Here is a 20,986-nt window from a genome sequence, read left to right as displayed (position 1 = left end):
GAGCAACACTGATCCTTACAAGGAAAAACAAAATCCTAATATGACTGATAGACAAGATGACAGACAGACTAAACTTCAGTTTCTGCACACACAGGTTCACACAGTGTGCTACAGTGTCCACATATTTTACTAGTTACTGCCTTGTCCAAAAACTAGATCATTAACGCACTTAAAAATAAAGGCAAATTAAGCGCAAGAGAGGTGTTGAACCTTTTTGTAAACAGTAGCTCCCCACTAATGAGTACTGGCATGTCTTCTCCCTCTCTGAAGAATGCAAAACCAATTGAAACGGGTTTAGAGAGGGCATAAATTTCACAATGACCAATTAAATTCACAGTGTTTCAAAACTAGATGAGACCTGATTACACAAAAGAACATGAAATCAAATATTACTGAAGTGAGAAGCAGACTTTGTTGTTTCTTCACCTTGCTAAAGTATGGAGTTCTGGTTGTAAGCTACAAAGCCATCCACAAAGACAAAGGTCCTTCCTGATCAAGAACAGCCACTAAAATGTACGAATATGTGCCACTTTGCTATTCTACCTTTGAGCTGTCCCGTTGCCTCCATACATCTTCTTATGTGTTTATCGAGTGGCATATAAAAGTATGTAAAATGAACACTATGTAGTGCATACTAAAACATATAAAGGCAAACATTACAACAAAAAGGCTACCTTTAGAATAAAGGGAATACATGATTGACGTCTTGCTCCCATAAAAACGACACCTAACGACCTCCACCGTATCCTCAATGATGAGTTTTGAAACCTCAGTATATGTCAATAAAAATGTGGGTTGACATCCATTAGGATAGTTTCCAGATTTTGCAAGGGTAGCTGTATATAAGCGGACGTGAAATATGACAGAAACCATAATGTTCAAGGGTTAATCCTATAGGTTCTCAATAAGTAAAGAGTTAAACTATAACTTTAGAACAGTAAATGGCAAGCATGGATAGAAAGTTGGGTTATTTGTTGTGGATTTGAATAAATGAAAGTTCTGCTTGTTAGTAATGGAAAAGGGAAACATTCAGTGGGTGTGCCCTCCCACAAATAGACCCCCACCCCCCAAAAAAAACTTCATTGCAAATTCAAAGCATTAAGACTGTGCACTTTGCATATATTTATATATGCAAATATAACAGCTCTTCCATTTTTGCCAGAATTTGTACACTGGTGGAACAAAGAAAAAAGTAGAGATGAAAGAATTAACTTGAGTGAAAATCTGACATGTGGAATCGGCTTATCTTGACAAATGAATAGCATTAATGAAGGTATGCAGCTTAGATCCATGTTCCTGTTTTTTTAAGCTCTGAAACTATTTTGTGCAATATAAGTTGCACTTTTAATAGGAAAGTTATAGAGGGTTTGGAAGCAGTAACACAAGAACAAAACAAACATCAACATATAATGATAAAGCAAAAACATGCATTCTGGCTCCATTAAGGCCCCGCAGCTCATTAAGGGAGTCTCAAGACGGTGTAGACCCCACTGGGAAAACAGAAAACAGCATACAGCCACATACTGAATGAAAAAAAAATCATAAACTAAATAATCATTACAAGAATACAAAGAAACTGAAATCTAAATTAATGCAATTAAATTTCGTAAAATGTTTTGGAGGCTTTGGCTTCAACACGTTGGTCAGTTTGTTTGGTCCATTAAAGCACAATCAGCAGTGTATATATTAAAAAAAAAGATAATAATACTTCCATATATTTTGACGAGATCCCCAACATCACTAACTGAACTGAAGCCCCAAACCATGACCTGACTGGTGTACCTCTCTCCTGACCTCCATGTGTATACTTCATTTTTTAACCAAAGCATTCAAATTTGTATTCATCACTAAGACCTGTCTTATGGAGAAACACATCTTTGCTGGACTTTTTCCTATTTCTCAAGGACATGACTTTGAGATACTGCTCATCTCCTGTAGATTGTTTTTGTAGGCCTGATACCTCTTTTTCTTGTCCTATACTTGTCCAGTTTGTCCCATTTTTTTAAGAACACACCGCACACCATGTCGACATATGGCAAGTTTTCAGTTAATAGCTCTTTAGGAATCAACTTGTTGTTCCAAAAATACTATTTTCTGCCTGTCAAACTGTGTTATCCTTGACATTTTTCATAGATTCGACTAAAGAAACGGGTACAAATGAGTGTTTTTGTGACAGGCTGCTAGGGAGAAGGGCTTAAAGATACAATTTAAAAATGAGACTTTGATAAGTTGTTATGTGCAGACACAACACTGGTTCATCCTTTTAGTTAGGTGGCTTTTCTTAAGCTTAAATGAGTCATAGGTCAGTATTAGCAAAAAACAACAAAAAAAACTAAGTGGCATTTCTTTTTATTTTTCAGTTAATTGCTTTGATATTTTATCTTTATTTGACAGCCACTGGAGAGGTAGGGGAACTATGGAGTGAGCAACACAGCAGCATGACATCCAACATAGGTCCCTCATCTAGTAGAATAGTGCCAACAGCTTGCCAATAACAGAGATATTTAACTTATTTTTCCATTAATGCATTATTATTACATTTCAATGGCCTCGGTATAGTTTCATGTTTTCCCGCATATAGCCGACACCAACACCTCTGCACTCTTTCAAATGAACATGCATGTGGAGAGCAGCTATAATCCAGCACTGTCACAAAACAAGAGAAAACAGATACAAGGTATTTCTTTCTGTTAGTTGCATTTTTAAATGGGAGCCTAACATAACAGCGTATTTCCAGATGCTAATTAATCATCTCTTCTCAGCTTTATTTTGTTCCACCACGTGTTTGGTGAAAAAATTTGCTGTTTGCAGACAAAGACAAGTGGAAAATAAACTCCCCGGTGTCTCTTTCTTTCTCCCTCGCTCTCTGTCTCACAAGCAGCAGTCGTGCTCTTGGGTTTGGGCCACATAGTGTGCACTTTGGTGGGTGGATAGTAATACCCTAACTGAGTTCCCCACAAACTCTTCATCCGCTGCCCACTCTGCTATCAAATGCTGGCAAATATGCAGGGGAGGTAGAAGGTTGCCAGGTCCTATCATCTGGGAACCAGAGTGTGCATGTATGTGGGATTCTCTTAGGCCACATATTAGGCCTCTTGGATTTTATTGATTGGTGATGGTATATATACTCAAGTGCCTCAAGTACTGTATGACTGAAACAAGTACAAGTCTTTGAGAACTTTAAGCTATGCTAAGATCATTTTATTTTAGGGAATATTTACCAAGAATAAAAAGTAACTAGATATAATAAGATGTTTTTTAGCACCACATACAGAATCTTTTTTGTTTAAAGCGAGTGTGCAACATGAATTTAATCAGGTTTTGCAGCGCAGCGATACTGATAAAGTATATTCAGTACAGTTGGTATGCAGACTAAGAAAGTCTTTATTTTTGAGGATGCTGTTGATGCGATCATTCGCACACAAAGAGAAATTAAAACTAATTGTGTGAAACAGCTTGAAGAACTTTTCAAACAACACAAATTCTATTTTCAATCGTTGGACATGGATTTGATTCTGAAATAGAAAAGCTCCCATGCGTTAAGCTCACCATCTGAGCTTCAGGGCAGCTGATGGCTTAGTGGCTCGGGGTTAAATTTCCTTGTTAGCTACAAACAGACTGTTATTTGGAAGCCATTGGATCAAGCCCATATTTCCTTTCAAATACATTTACCTGTCATCTCAGATGTAAACAATGTGACTTTGAGTTTCCCCTTTCCATTAGCTCTATTGCCTCCCATGTCTCGCCGCAGTGCAATGACTCAAGTATGAAAAGTAATCAATAGGCTTCTGGTTTGGGTGAATGAGTCTTAGTGCTTGGTTTGCACAGTCTTGATCGGCCTGACAATGACAGATTATAGTGCTGTATCTGAGGGTAATTAAGATGGGTCTATCGTCACGCTGATAATTCAAGAGCATGATGCCCCAGAGGCTGGCAACACCAACCTGTCAGACAACAACTCACTTCTGAGTAAACAGCATCCGAATTTCACCTTGAGCAGCACTCACTGTATGGATTCTGTATGGATTCTGCAACGATACAACCAAGTGTATCTGAATATATATATACATGCCTAATTATATTAAATTCAGATCACTTATTTAAAGGGAGCAGCCATCTATCCGTGCATCCATCCAAGTAGACTCTGGGGGCAACAGCCAGTCTGTCAAGGCTGGCTAATAACATGTATGATATTCCACCAAGTAAGCGATGTTAACCCAACCTACAACCCCAGAACAAATGTTTCTGTTTAGAGCTGCTTAATGTGTCCAGTCAAAGGATGTATCTCTTCAATCAAAGGAAATCTTTTAAAAACTAATACCCAGCAGCGATAGAGACTAGATCTGCATACCGACTTAAAAACAGCGGGGATACAGCTAGCCTTGCTTTGTCGAGAAATATCAAAATCTACTTACTATGTTCTGTATGGTTCACTATTTGATTGGCTAATTTCTTGAATAGTTTAATCTAAAGTAACATCAGCAGGTTGATTTTTATGGAGGCTTAAGCACCAAACTATGCCTTTGTGGGTGGCACTACCTCATTGGAGTCTAAAAATGTCGCCTTGCTCTCGTCAGTCCAGGGTTGATTTTTGGTCTGGATTACACAAACAACCTGCAATATGTTAATCAGTGAACTTTAAAGGTGTTGGCTGATGTGTTTTTCTAGCCTTTATGCAAAACTAAGGCTCCATATACATAAATAAGGCCAACAAATATTACAAATATTTATCACTGTCACCAAGTGCAATACAGCAACAATGTTCAATCAGCAAACAGACCATTAAAATCAAGTCAGCTACACATCGTCAACATCTAACGTATATCAGGGGTATATGTTAGATGTTTTTTCATCAGTTAAATGAATAAATCATTGAAAAAATACTGTTTTTCATGCTTTTCAAAAGAGATGATTTTTTGCTTTCTTCTGCTTTGTAACATTTTATCGAATAGCTAAACCATTTTCAAAAACAGTTGGGAAAGCAGCATTAAATTTAAAAAGAGGCATAATTTTGGACTATATGTTCTCAGAATAAATCATATTCTGGGAATATGTCTGATTTCTTTAATACATGTTTGTTCTTTCCAGATGACATCACTGAGTAAATCAAATTAGGAAAGCTTTAAGGTGCAATGGTTGCAGTGGTAAAACAAAACTTAAAGTACTAAGGTATTCTAATGTTGTCCCTGTGTAAGGGAACAACATTTCATCAAGCTTGAATAAATTCATTCGGAGCGTGCCAACAAGAAAAGCAGGGACTGATTCCACAGGAGGGTGCAAGGCAAGAGCCGTCCTTGTCTTAATATGTTACTGGATATGCACGAGCTGACAATCTTTGATTTTTCCAATTTCACTATATTCTCAGAATAAAGTATGATAGCTGAAACAATTGTCTTTCTATTAGAAGAGTAGGATTTATTGATTAGTGAAATGTTTGCATTCTGCCGGCACTGAGGAATAGTTGTATTTTTGATTTTGTAAAGCAGCGCTGCATCACTCCCACTTGTATGCTGCTGTTTACACTGGACTCTGAGCACACACTGGTTATTTTATCAGGCTCAGATCCACCCAAACAAGCCACGAGTGGAGAAAGAAAGGAGCTGCTCCATTCCTGATGTCTGAAATGCAACTAAGCTCTGCCAGGGGAAGAGAAATTCCTGCCTTCAGACTTCTAAATAACCTGCCATCAAGCCACAGTGGGCAAAGTGGATAAAACCGGTCCAAGGAGGGGGGCGTGGGCAATATTTCCAAATGTGGAAACGTACTGATAAACTGACTCCGGGTCATTTTTCTTAGCAGATCAAACAAAATCTCCTCTTTTATAAGTTAAATTGGAACCTTTTTCATTCTTATTCCAGCAGTGGATTAGAGGGAACTCGATAACTGAATTTATTGATTAGGGATGCAGTCTACTCTAAGAGAAAAAGTCCTTTCTCCTCCACATTCATCAACTGTTATTTAGTCCTAATGTTGTGAGTTATCATCTGTGCCATCCACCCTCGAGGTTCTCTCTTTGTTCAGTCCTTTTTGCCATGACTAATCTAAAGACAACACAATTTGTTAAAATATTATTTAAATAATTTGGGTTGCCCATAAGAAAAAGCATTGACGACCTGGATAATCATCAATAGGAAAATCCTTGCCTATTTTGATCCCCGTTTGGTTCAAGCAGTGCAATTTTTGATGGTTTAACACTGAAATGAAATACATCATCTAATATTTTGTGAGAATCACAACTTAGATATTGAATATGACACATGGATGAGTGGACAAATTTTGCAGAATGGCCCTTTGGGTCCATCTGATCTGTGTAATTTCTGATAATGTGAAACGTCTCCCCAGAATCTGTCAGAATCCAGCAAGAGGACAAATGCAGGAGGACCCAGCTTAGCTTGGTGGTGCAAAATGTGAAATGCCATGATGGCCAGTCGATTGCATGTCATGTTACAAACTCGTAATTTTTATAATGCTGCACAACCCTCAACCATACCAAGGTTAAGAGTGAGTTTCACCTCATTTTTGAGCTGTACAGCCCACAAAGTGACTGTTTTGGTTGGCCCTCACCTCTCAAAAGATCAACATTCGAGATCAAAACGCAGACAGACACAGTCAGAGACTGCCTGATGAACGTATTTGAGCATTTAGCAGCTAAAGAGCAACCAACAATGCAGCTATAAGAGAGGAACATTTGAGCGACAATAATTTTTTTAATAAAATAAAATCATGTTTATGCAGAAAAATAAAAAACTAAATGTCGACACAGTCCAATATCTTTTATCATGTTTCAGAGTTTTTGTAGAATTTGTTTCTCATGGCTATATACAGTAATAAGATTTCTCAGTATTTATTCATTTGAGCATTTGTAATTTATTTCATGTGGTCTTCCTATTCATTTGATATTGAACGTCTTTGCATCAGAGAGAGCCAAAAAAATGTGAAAAATTTACATAAAATTACTGCCAAATCTTCAAATGTATATTCAACAAAGAGTGGCGTGCAGTTGCAACTGTACAACAACAAACCACCCCTCCTTGGCTACCCAAAGCCATGTGCAGTAGATGTTTAGCTATGACACGGTAGAATCGCTGTAATTGAATAAGCATCTCATTCAAGGTGAGAAGGATATATTAGAAAGCACAACAGCAACCAGTTAATGTCAAGTAGCGATCGCAGTAGATATTAGCATTGCCACTGTTTTAGATTGAATCATATTGCACTGCGGTAAATTCAGAGAAGGTTTAAAGGTGTCAAAGTGAATCTATTACACCGTTACTGGCATCTGTGAAGTTGTATTTGGCAAAATGAATAGTCATACTGACACCACCAACCCAAACCTAACTTTAGCAAGCGATCAATCGTGTTTTGTGGAGGTTTTTTCATTGTTTGTTTATTGTTTGTTTTTTATTACTTTAACGGTTATGGAGGGTTTCTACCCACTGGAGTTCTTCATTTCCAAAGTGCTGTGCTTTGACTGCTCCACGGCCTTAATGGTGGCTTGTAATTGCTCCATCACCCACACTAATGTGCACTCTATGCCCCTTTCAAAACAAAATCTTTGCATTTACTTTTTTTTTTTGTCATTGTGGTCCTGATTGTCAGCGTCTAAGCATCGCAGCCAATAGAGTGAGGTCTCCCAGATCCAGGGAACAGAGAGAACAATGTCATATTCATAAGCAGAGACATCAGCACTTCTGCTCATTACCACAGCACTGTGAATGGAGGCTTCTGTCCCCACAATCATGAAAGAACCTGTCATCTGTCTGTTTCTCCTAATTGACTGTTTACTACATTTCAACACAGACAGACAGACACATTTTTGATCGGCCTCAGTTTGTCATTCAGTTGTACATAAATTCCTTACATAGAAGATCCACAGTTATTTTTTTTATTTTTTTTGGTGGCAGGCTGGTTGGGGGTGTTGGTAATAATAACTACACAACTCAGTGTGATGTAGGTCTCCAGTACTACCTCCTGTGACCTTGACAAAACAACCTGATAGAGCATTTACTTAAAGGTTCTGCTATAAAGTGTATGGACAAAAACCTTCATGCCCAGCACCCAGGGAGATACTTTTAAAGAGCCGTTGGAGTCTTTCAGAAATTGAAAGGAATATAAAGTCAAGGATAGAAAGAGATTTTCAATTTTTCCCAACACGGACCTCCATAACCACCTTCTTTCTCTGTGTATATTGGCTGGCTTACAACAACACCTGACGTGAAAGGACAAGTGTTGAAGTGAAATCTGCCCATTTGCCTTGAGCTACAAGGACCCTCTGCACGTAGATTCATTTTATAAGCTCAAAGAGAGTGTGAAGTTTGATCGCGAGTGCACATTCACACACTCTGCCTTGCAGAGACTAGATAGAGATGGCTTTAACTGCATTTGATTTACAGATGAGCCCCTGCAATCTTTGCATTTTCACACAGCATATACAGTAGGAAGATGCAGCCTGGAAGTGTGATGTCCTCGGTGAAGTAATAAAACTCCAGTCTATATGATTTTCATCGTTGCAGCTCCTACAAGTGGCTACATTTCTTACATGCATCACCTGCCATTTTTCTGCCAGCCGCTCGCTTTCCAACAGTAAGATTAGCTGCCACTGCATAAAGTAGTGCCATGCATTATCCAGCAATTAGAGTGAGGCTTATTAAGCAGAGTTTAATGTAAATTTAATGAGCAATAAATTCAATTTCTTTAAATAGAAGAGAATATTATTGTTACAAATGATGTACTGTGGTGATCTCACCGTACAGGCCATGAAATACTTTGCAAGCGGGCACATATCAATGAGCCATTAAGTGCCGTATTACATTTATCCCGAAACACTGTACTGTACTGTAAGTGCTATTTTATAGAGATAGTCAAAAGAAGGCCACTTCAGTTTGCTACATAAATGGCACTAATGAACTGGGAGCTGAAACAGTTACTCAATTAATCGATTTGTGGATTCGCACAAAATTAATCTGCATCTACTTTGGTAATAAAGTAATTGTTTGAGGCGATTTTTGAGAACTAATGCCAAGCTTCACTGGGGAATTTGAGGCTTTTCTTCGTCTTTTGTCAAACTAAACTGCACATCTTCAAGCCTTAGACTTTTAGTCAGCCAAATAATGCAGTTTGATCGGGTTACCTTGGGCTTTGGAAGACTCGTGGACTATTGATCTAGATACTCTGGCAGTCAGTCAGTTAGTACCTAAGTACAAATTTTAGCTTTTTAATAAGCCAGTTATTTGGTATTTGTAGTTACTTCACAGAATTATTTGCTAAATACAAAACCCTAAAAGGAAATAATGAGCTGGATTTATATACTACATATATATTTAAAAAAAAAAAGTAAATGCATATATGAATAACATTTTACTGTTGTCTAACTGCAATGGCAAAATGTTCAAAATTGGTCAAATGCAGGGAAACATTACACTGTGCAGGAAAAAAGTTAAAAGAGGATATTTTTATTCATTTTTTGATATTTGATCCTGTAGGGCTCAACAAAAATATGCAAAGTCAAATATGAATGTACTTCTTCGAGGCCCCAGCTTGCACCACTGGCACACACTAGCGGAAAAAAGTGGGGAGCTCAACATTCGTATGATGACTGAAGAACTAAAACACTGCCACCCTCCAGAATCCGAAGAGACAAACAGAAATTGAGGGAAAAGCAGCACACCGTTAGCAGATTTCAGTAGGATCTGTTTCAAAGCCAAACCCCACCACAAGGAGCCAGAGACAAACGTCTTCAATCACTCACTGGGTCACATGCCAACTGGCAACCGAGAGTACCGTAACAACTGTATGTTTCCTTTTGTTTCTCCCAGACCCTTTCCTTCAGCAGCGCGTTGAGGCTTCATGACAGCTCGTATTGATCCACTTCACCATCACTCAGTCCTGACGAATGACTTTAAACTGGCAATAAGTGGGATTATGCAACCTTCTGAAATTCAACCATCTGATCTGCTACAACAGGCCGAGCCCCAGGAGACGCAGGCAGAGAAATACTGCTAAACAGATACTTTGGTGAAATGCAAAGTTTGGGCATTTCATAACAGGATGCTGAGAAGCTCTTTAGCATTATCAGTGCTTCCCTTTTCACCTATCACTATGCACATTTTGTGCTAGGAAACATCAAGTTAGTGAAACTATTCTCGTCTCACTAGTTCAAATCCACACATTCTGGATCGTTTACAAAGAAAAATTTGAAAGCTGTAAAAAGCAAAGTTTCCCCACTGCACACACAGAGTTTGGGCCTTTTTTCTTTTGCGCCCAGCACTCACACATGGACAGCCAGAGAGCTGAATAAACTAGGGTCACATCCAACCCTTTCTCGCTTGGGGATTATTACCTGAAAGAAGAGGTCACACGAGTTTCCTGTAACGCTGCAGCTCTCAGCGTGCCGAGCTTGGGGTTGTTTCACATTCACGATGCATTATTTTATTCAACTGAGAGGTTAATTAAATTAATGTGACAAGGAGACGCCAGACAATGCTGTAAATGTCATTTAACCGCTATTCAACACAGACTATAATAAATTCAACAACTGTGAAATGAAAGTCTCACAAGCAGTGAACTGGAAAAAAAACACAATGTCTAAAACTTCCTTTGACTAGTAACCTCATTTTGGGAACACTCTTTACCACTCGGGCAAGCACAGGCATGCAGTGATTAGTTTCTGCAGACCTGTTGATGTGTGCTGCAGATGCCACTGTTGTACAATGTGCCTGCAATTTCTAAAAAAAGAAATAAAATAAAATAAACTGCAAAAAAAAAAAAGGGGGGGGGGGTCGCTCAAGTAATCTTCAAGTGTAAACCTGTCACTGCAACTGTTGCTTGCCATTTTAACAACCCGGGGATTGACAGCACAACATGTCCATCCTACCTCTGGGAGGGATTTAAAGTGGCTCCAAGCTGACATTTTAACCGCTTCACATGCGTCACATTGTCAGCGGATACGTTTTCCAGGGGAAAAAAAAACACTGACGCATGCAACTCTGATGCAAACGCGGTGGAATAACGGGGAAATGATGGGACTGAGCACTGCAATAGCCACGCACATTTAGTTAGCCCTGGTTCGTGCAGTTACGCTGTGAAAAAACAAGAGTAACAAAGACATAACAGATTTACATTTCCCAGCGTCACTCACTGAGGGGAAAAGTGAAGACTGCGGACCGGGAACACACACGGTCAGCAGCGGCTGCAGTTGTGCGGCCAGAGGACAATGTGCGAGACTAGAGCTGCAATGCGTGTTTTTCCTCCAAAGCGCACCTGAAGCCCAGACTTGGGAGATTTGTAGACACAGAGATGAGTTGGGACTGTGGAGGGTTATGCGGTATAAGCAAAGGATACGAGCGCACTCCAGCCGTGCTCTCTCTATCCTCTCTCTCAAGGCACAAGAGTCGACCACGTTTCAGTGAGCAATTGCCTTGTACTTGCCCTGGGTCAAAATACTGTACGACCACTTCACTCGATTATCTCTGGCGATACTTTATCTCCGCCTGTCCTAACTGTGCAGCGCTGAGAATACTTTTTTCTAGCAGTCCTATCTGTAGCTGTGCTGCAGTGAAAAACTCAGGACAGCACCCCTTTTAATCAGCGCTAAAATAAGCCCACACGATAAGCAGCCCAACAGTCTCGAGAAACGGCGTGAGTAATTTGGAGTCGACGGCACTATCGGAGAAATAGAAAGTGATGCTGAGATTTGGAGGGGAAGCTTGTGCGCATCTAGAGCGCAAACGCACCACAACTTCTCCCGGTACTCCTCGGGCTTTTGCTGTGGAAGGGCTATTTCTGCATTAGGTACGGACACACACGAGAAGCCCCACCAAAATAAAAACATACATACACCTACGAAAACACGTACCTTTCGGAAGAAACGCCGCTGAAATCACGAAAACAAAGAAAGAAATTGCGAGAGATCCGCTTCCCGTGATCGCCATGTTGGACACCTGCTTGAGACTGGCGGCGCTAAATCACCTAGAGACGGCCATGGGATGAAAATGTAGACACATGAGAGGCGGAGGGAGGGCTCAAGCAGGGAGCCCGCTATGATATTGGACTGCGTTGTGTTGCAATGACATGCAGGCCTATAAAACACTATAGGAATATTACAGTAATACCTGGAGACTTTACAGAAATGTAAAACAAACAGGGAATCACCCGAAAGCCCAGCAGGAATATTGAAAGAATATTACAGTAATTCCACGGGAAGTGTAAAAAACATGCAGGGAGGTGTGGTGATTTCACCACCGAGAACCACAGACACTTTATAGGAATATTATAGTAATTTTATTTTATGGTTATAGCTTTTTAGTTCATGTGAGTGAAGCCAGCCTGTCCCCAGCTCGCTGCGCTTTGGCTTTATAGCTGACGCACAAATAACTCTGAGGTAGAAGAAGCGTTTAGTTTTTTATTTTTACGCAGCAGTTAGTCCAATGAGAGTAATATTTGGTAATTGAATTGTGTATTCTTATATTTACGATACGCATCAATAAGCTAAAGGAGCAACACGTATACATGGGTTTATAATGTATCCACAGGTTTTAACAGTTTGTCTGTGTTTGTGTGTTTGTTCAATAACACGTGTGTTAAAAGGACCGCAACAGCCTGTTTAATTAAAGGAATAATTAGTAAAGTTTGGTGAAACGCTGTTCTCAGAGGTTTTGCTTAATGCCTACTCAAAGAGCGCCCCCTTTTCTTTAACTTGTGTATTGCATCCTTTGGTTGTGGCAGTGGTGGCGTGCTCCTCGAAATGAGGAGAAAACATGTCAGAAATCACATCAGAGGTGATCATTTAAAAAATCTTGACTTTTTGAATGGAAATGTAATATTGCAGATTATTAATAAGTGTGACCACCTGAACCCTCTGTTGTTCTCCTGCTCTATTATTTATTTATTTTTTTTATATTATACCTCCTAATGTTTCAAGTCCCTCAAGTTATTCTCACCTGAAACATGGTACATGTGGACGATCTTGTGGGAATCACAGCGCAACAGAGAACTGTGCATGACGACGTTGAATCTCATTTCCCTTTTTCATTGTGTCAAAACAGCACAAAGGCTGCTAATTGCACAATCTATTCTCTGAGACTGCGTGTCAGTCCTCATTCCATGGATGAGTAGATAGCATTTAGAACTTCACTCTAATGCTGCAGCCGTCCCTATCACTACAGATTGAATTCCACACATCAAATTTATTTCAGATGTTATTATCTGTGGCAGCTTGCCAGTTCTGCCTGCCACTCACACAATGTCTCCACAAGGTGTTTTCTCCTCACAGCACTGGCCAGGCTGCTTTACTTTCTGACAGCATAGTATTGGTGGGCACCAGTCTGCAAAGTGCACCTGGTTGAGGCATCCTCAATAAGTCATAATTTCATATTTTTTACAGACCCCAGCCCCACCCATTGGTTATAATTTGATTTGCAGCATGCCTCATGGTCCTTTCCACTTCATGTGCACCACAATAACCCACACCTCCAACTTTTGTTTTCTCTCCCTTTCTGTCTCTTTTCCTGTCTCTGTGATTCACTCGACTACTGCATGGCATTTCCTTTGCTCACGAGAATAGATGGGGTTCCAGGGTCTCTCTAGGAAGAGAAGCCCAGCGTTTCTGTCTCCCCGAGCAGGATGAATAATAAATGGGAATGGATCAGATGACTGAACTGCTTGATCTGGATCCTCTGTAGTAATGGCTAACCATAGATTCTCCCTGCTATGTGTGTACGTTGGTGTATGAGTGTGTGTGTGTGTGTGTGTATGAGTGTGTGTTGTGTGTGTTACAAGACAAACGGTCATGCACAAACTGTTAAGCAGTTTATTTTTGAGATCTTGGATGTGGGCCGAATAGTGGTGGAGCCATTTAATTGGGCCGCCATCAGCATTTTCTATTTAAATTAGTGGAGAAACTGGTAATAAAAGATTTTCACCCAGGCCTCTTTTTCAGTTAATGTTTGATTAGAAATGCAATGGTTTTAAATTAAGATTTCTTTTTCCCCCTGGTATGAAATCAATCAAATTAACGGAAATTGAATTATTTGAGATGGTAATCTATTTAGGCAAAACCATTCACCATGAAAATGTTTTCCTCCTGTTGTGAAAGGAGGAATAATTGAATCAGACCCTTGTAAGTGACCCTGAATGGCTGAGCCAGAACATGGTTTATTGAAATGAAATGTAGGTTTTCTTATGCTCAGGCCATATACGCGTATGTGAGCATTCACACGTATGTGTTTTCCTCACACCGTTAGCACATACTGTAGGGGACTCTACAGTTGTATGATGCGTAACGCAGCGGGCTAGAACACGGGAAGAGTAATGGACTGTAATCATGCTCGAGGAAATGCGTGTTTGCAAGACTCTCTTCTGACCTATTATTCACCCAAAATTCACATTTGCATGTCTTTAAACTTATTTTAGCACAACAGCATTTATAACCGAGGACAGGATTAGTGCAAATTTTAATTTCTTTCTTTTTTTTATCCCCCCATAGCAAATTATTACAGGAAATGATACTCCAAATATATCAGGTCATCCATTCTTTATGCCTTTGAGGGATGAAACATGTGCGCTCAATTGGTTTCCTGTCTGGTTTTTTGTCACGCTAATATACACGTAACCACCTGTAAGTCATCCTTGCTACAGGTAAATGTCAAAGGCAAGACCAGATTGAACTGTGATGCAATTACTTCCATTAATAATGAATCCTTTGAATGTAATTTGTGCTTTTTTTGCTTTTTTACAGTAAACAAAAACACCACCACCCTATTCCATACATTTGTTTCTTCGAGGCGCCTGAATTCATCTTTCATTCAAACCTCCGTAGCTGAATATGAACTGCATGCAGTAACGACCGCCATCATTCTCCCGTATAGAAAACTGGTAAACTGTTACACACATGCTACACATGTTATCAGCCGGTGCATGCACTGCCTGATAAAGGCAATTTTGCATCCACAGACATACAGCAGGTGATTGTAATAAATCATGAGTCACGTGGTACCTTGCAGAGGCTTAATGGTAATAAATTTGTCAGGATATAGTGTATGTCAAGTTGGCTGGGTAGGCCCGAGTTTGCCTCTCTTGTCTCTATATATGTGTAGAAGAGAAATATTGTTTCATTCGTCTCATTTATATAAGTCTGAACTCTGAAAGACTGCAGGGGCTTGCACACTGCACTTGTTTGGCTACTTCAACCTTTTTGGAGCTTGAAATGATCTCTTATTGCTTTATTCTCTATTTGTTTTGCCAGATATTGTCTATTTAATACGACATATTACACATACCTTACTTTTGCTACCTTCCTTACACTTGTCCCAAATATCGTTTAGACAGTAAATTATGAATCTGTACATTACGTTTTCATATCATTTAGGTCGATTTCTCCAAGCTCGCGTACATTTTCCAAGGAGACTTGCAGCATCTGTTGCTTTAATTTAATTCAGCAGAACAAGATTTAGTTGAAATTTTCCATATTACTAACGTCCTAACAGTTTCAAGTTCTTTTAAACCTGCTCACTTGTTTCCACAAAACTGAAGCCATGGTGTTACAGCTGACTGCATCTGGATCTTTTCAAAACAATATGTCATCTTTTTTTCTTTATTTAAAAAAAAATCTGAGCTAATAAACCTTTCTATGCACCCCCTGGTTACTGCAGAAGGATCCCCTCCGGTAAAAAGCACCCCTGGCTGAAAAACTGCCTAAGGGCCCTAATAAATGTTATATCCTACAAGCTGTTGAAAGTCATTTCCTTGTAAATTGGATTGAAGACATTTAAACTGTTTATTTATCCCTGGCATAGAACATTATCCTACAATCATTTTATCATGATTATTGGTAGTAGACAGGCTCATAATCACGAAAAGAAGCAACTCAATGGGGATTGCTTTTGTGCAACAATTACAACACAGATGCTAGCCGTAGAGAGCGTTGTTTTCAAACAACTACAAATAATATATGTGAATAACAGGGGGAAAAACAGAGCAAAGCTCTTTGGTTTCATGATGTATTGCTAGTTGCGCTTTACTGGAATTATTAGCACAGCTAGAGCACTTGGCTGAAAATACCCACATACAGTAGACTGAACAGAGTAATGCAGATCGAGGCTCATTAGCATCAAACTGTCTATTTCTGCCGGGAGCCAAACGGCTTGTGGCTACCTGCTGTTAATGAAGAATATCATGCCTCTAATTTTCCACATCTAAATCAAAGTCAAACTGATTATACAATGCAAGTGATTACATCACATTAACACAGATGTATAGGTGCATTTTTAGCCATCAGAAACCACATGAAATTTGGTCATTACAGCAAAACCAAGGAAATTTAAATGTTTACAAAACAGACTACGCTGTACTTAATTGTATAAATAGATTAACGTTTTACCAGGCTCAGGCAGTCAGTTGGAGGACATTACTTCATTTCCTCTAAATAGCATGAGGATTAGGACACATTCACATATTAGTTAGTAACAAAAATCCCCCAAACTAAGCTTGTATCTCCAGTAATCCAGATCAGTGATTTCATGCATATGCTCAATTATAGCGTGGCGGCATCGACATTTGGAGAAACTACAGCAAACATAGGTTCAAGTCTGTGCTACTATCCTATAGCACCCAAAGGTAAACTTAAAGTTCATTATATGCTCTATCCAAAGCCAATCAAGTCAGTATTTTCCCCAGCCCTGTGCTACAGTTCCAGTCACTACAGTGCAAAATACACACTAAAGACCAACTAAAGAGCAAGAATCAGACCTCCGAAAATCCAATAAAATGCTTTAACCTTGACAGAGCATGCAGCAATCATCTGTAATCCTATTGGATACACAAATTAGTTTCTAAGACTATGCTTTCACACATCAAAATAATTTCATTTTTCAATTACTGAAATCAAAGAGACAATAATATGGCTTAGAAACATCCAAACACTTCTTAAATTGCAAATGATTTGAAGAAAGGCAAAGGTTATTATCTTGTAACCTCTCTCTGCAGAAGAAGAAATTCTCCAGAGTCCAACCCTTGACTCAGCTTAAAACAGCAGACCATTAGTTTTTTAAAAAAAGGACACTTTTTTCAGTTGAAAGAACATATCTTTGTTTTTATTTCTTGTTTATATAGCTACAAAAGGATTTCAGGTGGATTTAAGAAGGGAGATCCCATCGATTACGTTATCTGCTCCGCTGGCAATTTGGATTTCACCGACTGCTGTTGAAGAAATAACTGTTTGATCATATTAGCGCTTTAAGTGAACTCACAGAAAGCTCCTTGCAAAGCCTAATGTCTTTGATTAAAGACAAGGCTTCCACTCAGGGTCCATAAAGGCTTGATGAACATGTCTACACTTGGCAATAGCTGCATCCTCTTCTTAGGAAAAATTACATGTTATTTGCAGCACAAGCCCTATAAACAAGAAAAAACAAAGAAAGATTGTTTAATTAGATAGCTAGTGGCCTGTAAACTGTTAGGGGGGCTTTATAGTGTCCTAATTTCTATGTAAATTTGCATTGTTATTATAATACTACGCTACAGTCTTGGGCTGTCTTTGTTATGCTGAGCAGGGCCAAAGGGAGACAGAATTACAGGTTTGCCTTTATTGATGTTTTTTAATGGAGTTACAATTGAGCTTTAATAGTAAAGAAAGTTTTTTTTAAATGCACCTGATTATGACTATTTAGTATGCTGTACAAGTAGATACTAAATGCGATATGTGATTATTTTTCAGGTATTCTTGGTCTGTTTGCTTCTTTTTTTTTTACCACAATTTTACATTCATAGCACAAGACAACTGTTGCATCTATTTACTTGTTTTTCTCAACTATACTTAGCTGAAGTGTCCTTCATAAATAAACTGCCAAATACATATCAATACTCAAGCCCATTTCAGTCATTTATGCTGTAAAGCTGCTGCTACTCCCCACGTTTTAAATCGGCTCGGTTTTGAAGACACAGCTCATCAAGTAACAGTCTTAGCAGATTAGATTACTTTTCCTCCCCTGTGTTTAAAAAGTTCCCTTATTTAATAAATGAATGGGAAGTGTGGTATGAGAGTCTTTACAAAAACAGACAGGATTTCATCAGGTGTGAAAAGTAGTGCTTTAGCCAGGCTTAATTGGGTCTCTCTCTCTCTCTCTCTCCACTGGGGAAGTTTCACAGGGTCGGGTGGAACTTCATTTTTTCAAATCTGTCCAATTTTGTTTCCTTTCTATCTACGTGGGGCAGCTACAATTAACCAAAAGCCAGTCTGTGGTTGATTATGTGCTGATGTGCACTCACAGTTATAGCCCTTTATAACCCTACACAAGGATAATTTCTTTTTATTATGTATAATTATAAGAATATATTTAGTTGGTAAATATATATCAAAAGGTGTGTCCATCCATTCTCTTCCCCTTATCCAGTTCAGGGTTGCGAGGGGGAGTACCCCCTGTACAAGTAGCCACCCTGCTGCAGGCAACATTTGTTTATTTTTAATTTTTAAAAAACTGAAACAGTCTCACGGCGCTGTTACAATTTCCTGTATTTCACAGTCCTTTTACCAATGCTCGACCAATTTGGATGTAAACTGAACAAGCACAAGCTTTGAGCACACTGATCAGATGTTGGTTTAAATATTTATGTTCTAGCTGGTTAGTTAATTGATGTTTGTGCGCCAGTCACGCTGAGATATCTCATTGATTTTGATTGTGCGTGCAAATTAGTTTACATGAAGCCATACCGCTGGACTTCTAATGCGTCTGTGACGAGTTATTTACTCTACTAATCAGAATTCTGTTACAGCCTGCATGTCCTACTATAGCTTAAACAACAAGTCAATAAGACGGGTTTAAGTGGTAGCAGTTCTGACTATGGGAATATAAGCCAGTGTTTTGCACCTCAGCTGAGTTTACTGATTTTTTTTTTTCAAAAAGAAAAGTTGGAGAAATAACCACAAAAAGGTGAAAGGAGTGAATTTTATCTATGAAGCCATTTAACCCACTTTATTTCCTCTAAAGTTGCCACGTCTCTTGGGTCTTGTGGATGAGGATGATGGGCTCCAGTTAAGCATTAATTCTTAAATAAAATAAAATATTTGTTTTATGTAAGACTCTAGTCTTCTATTCGATCTAATCTAAGCACTAAATTAAATCCCTTTGCTTCCCAAAATATTTATTTTCACATCACAAAGTGTTGTATTCTGATCCCACCAAGGTAAGAACATGGCCTTTATCAGAATTGCTTTTCAAAATAAAAGTTTCTGAGATGATAGATAATAGCACAGTAACTGATCGGAAGGAGCATTGTCTTCGATTAAAATCATGTCTGGGTCATTGTTAACAAACTGCGTACTATCCGCATTCAATGAACAGAGTGAAGCATGGTTCATGAGAATGAGGTCATTTAAATAAAAGACCCCAACCCTCACCACTGTAGCAGCTCAAATCCACACACTTAAAAATAGGCAGCCAAATAACAACAGGACGCTGAGGCGCGGAAGAGCTGCAGCCACACCGCTTTGCTCTGTTTGCAGTAAATCTCCAAACAGGTAGCCATAGCGCTATAGTTGTCACTCCATAGGCAGAGCCCGGCAGTCTCGTGTGTCATTAGGCCTGTGGTGCATTGCGCAGAGGTGAGTGGCACATACTGCAAGCAAAGAGGATCCACACCAGTGACCACACCGATGTAAGGGCAGTGAAATGAGTCAGTCCCCTTGACTGAAGAACAGAGGGCAGATAGTTGTGTTGCACGCTGTACGTGATGAGTAGCCTCCACGGGTGAATGGCCTCATTTTAATGTCTATGTATAAGCAAATACTGACTGTGGAGACTGCGTGAGTTCTGTGAGGCCTCTTTGAAAAACACCTGGATCATGACAACTTACAACAGGGTTATAAAACTGTAACAGCGCCTCAGCAAACAGGAAATCATTGTTGTTGTTGTTTTAAAAACAACAGAAAGAAAAAAGAGGCCATGTTTGATTTTAAATACTTTGCAAGAAGGCAATGTAGTTGGTGTCATCTACTGTTTTACACACTTAATTATTCCAATCACAGGCAGTGTAGAATGATGGCTTGTGTTTACAAAGTGACCCTAATTATCAAAATATTTCATTAGCAACATGCAGTGTCCTAGTATGTTGGCCTCGTAATGTTTGTCATGTCTGCAGAATAAGCATATGTGAGGTCTATCAGAATAATATCATGCATAATGTTTGACTCTGTAAACACTAATTAATCACTTTAAAATTGCTCTAACATGTTGTCTCACTAGCCGATGTTTCAAGACATCACAATGAATACATGAGCCAACTAAGAAGAAGGACCTAGTGACAAATACTTGTTTAATGTGCTGCTTTATCTGGCAGATATTGTACTTTCTGAATGTTGGTGAGAAATGTACAAATATACAGTACAAATCTGAAAGTTGCACAGTCTAAAAACAATATAAATAACTCTGATGCATTTGTTTCAAAGAATGAAAAAAGGAACACATTTTTAAAGTCTTTCCTCCCATTTGAAAGAGGGTTTTTTTTTTAGTTCTAACTTCAGACATCAAAGCTTCCCTGTTTTATATATTCTATATTCCAAAAAGAAACTCTGCTTTAAAAAAAAAACTTTGAAAATTGATGGTTAATTGCTTGATATAATACTGTGCATGCTCTTAGTCTCAAAACAATAACCTCTTTCCCAAAGCAGAAAATAAAACTAAAAGTCTTGAGCAGACATAAAGGGGATGCTTTGCACTGAAATGGTGAGCCTCACCACCTTTTCTGCCGCACTCTCATCCTCTGATTGTCTACAGATAGCGTCTTACTCATCTTCACCCTGACCTTTGGTTTAATGTCTCCTACTTCGATGTCTCGTGACAAGCTTTCAAGGCGAGACAAAGTAGTGGATGATGTGGACATGAGCTAACTTTTTCTACACTGTCTTACTTCCTGTGACACGATGGTTTGTGCTGTATAACAATCCCATTGAATAACACCTTTTACATTTTTTGGCTTGATAAAGCAGCCTGCTTTA

At 39.0% G+C, this 20,986-nt stretch overlaps 1 protein-coding gene across 4 annotated transcripts in view; it reads right to left on the bottom strand.

The window, feature by feature from the left end:
• cadm1b (cell adhesion molecule 1b) overlaps positions 1-12,004 on the bottom strand; it is a 169,887-nt gene extending 157,883 nt beyond the window's left edge. For 2 of the 4 annotated variants that reach the window (XM_005937875.3, XM_014338609.2), the window contains exon 1: positions 11,855-12,004. In XM_005937875.3, the coding sequence (XP_005937937.1) occupies positions 11,855-11,930 (76 nt within the window). In that variant the 5' untranslated portion in view covers positions 11,931-12,004. The remainder of the gene's footprint in view (positions 1-11,854) is intronic. The other 2 variants (XM_005937874.3, XM_042226531.1) reach the window with 2 other exon arrangements.
• Between the last annotated feature and the right edge of the window lie 8,982 nt (positions 12,005-20,986).

Source organism: Haplochromis burtoni, unplaced genomic scaffold (genome assembly GCF_018398535.1).
Source record: "Haplochromis burtoni strain Fernald_Lab_line unplaced genomic scaffold, NCSU_Asbu1 Contig_216, whole genome shotgun sequence".
NCBI lineage: Eukaryota > Metazoa > Chordata > Actinopteri > Cichliformes > Cichlidae > Haplochromis > Haplochromis burtoni.
This window is presented reverse-complemented; position numbering and strand designations above follow the sequence as displayed.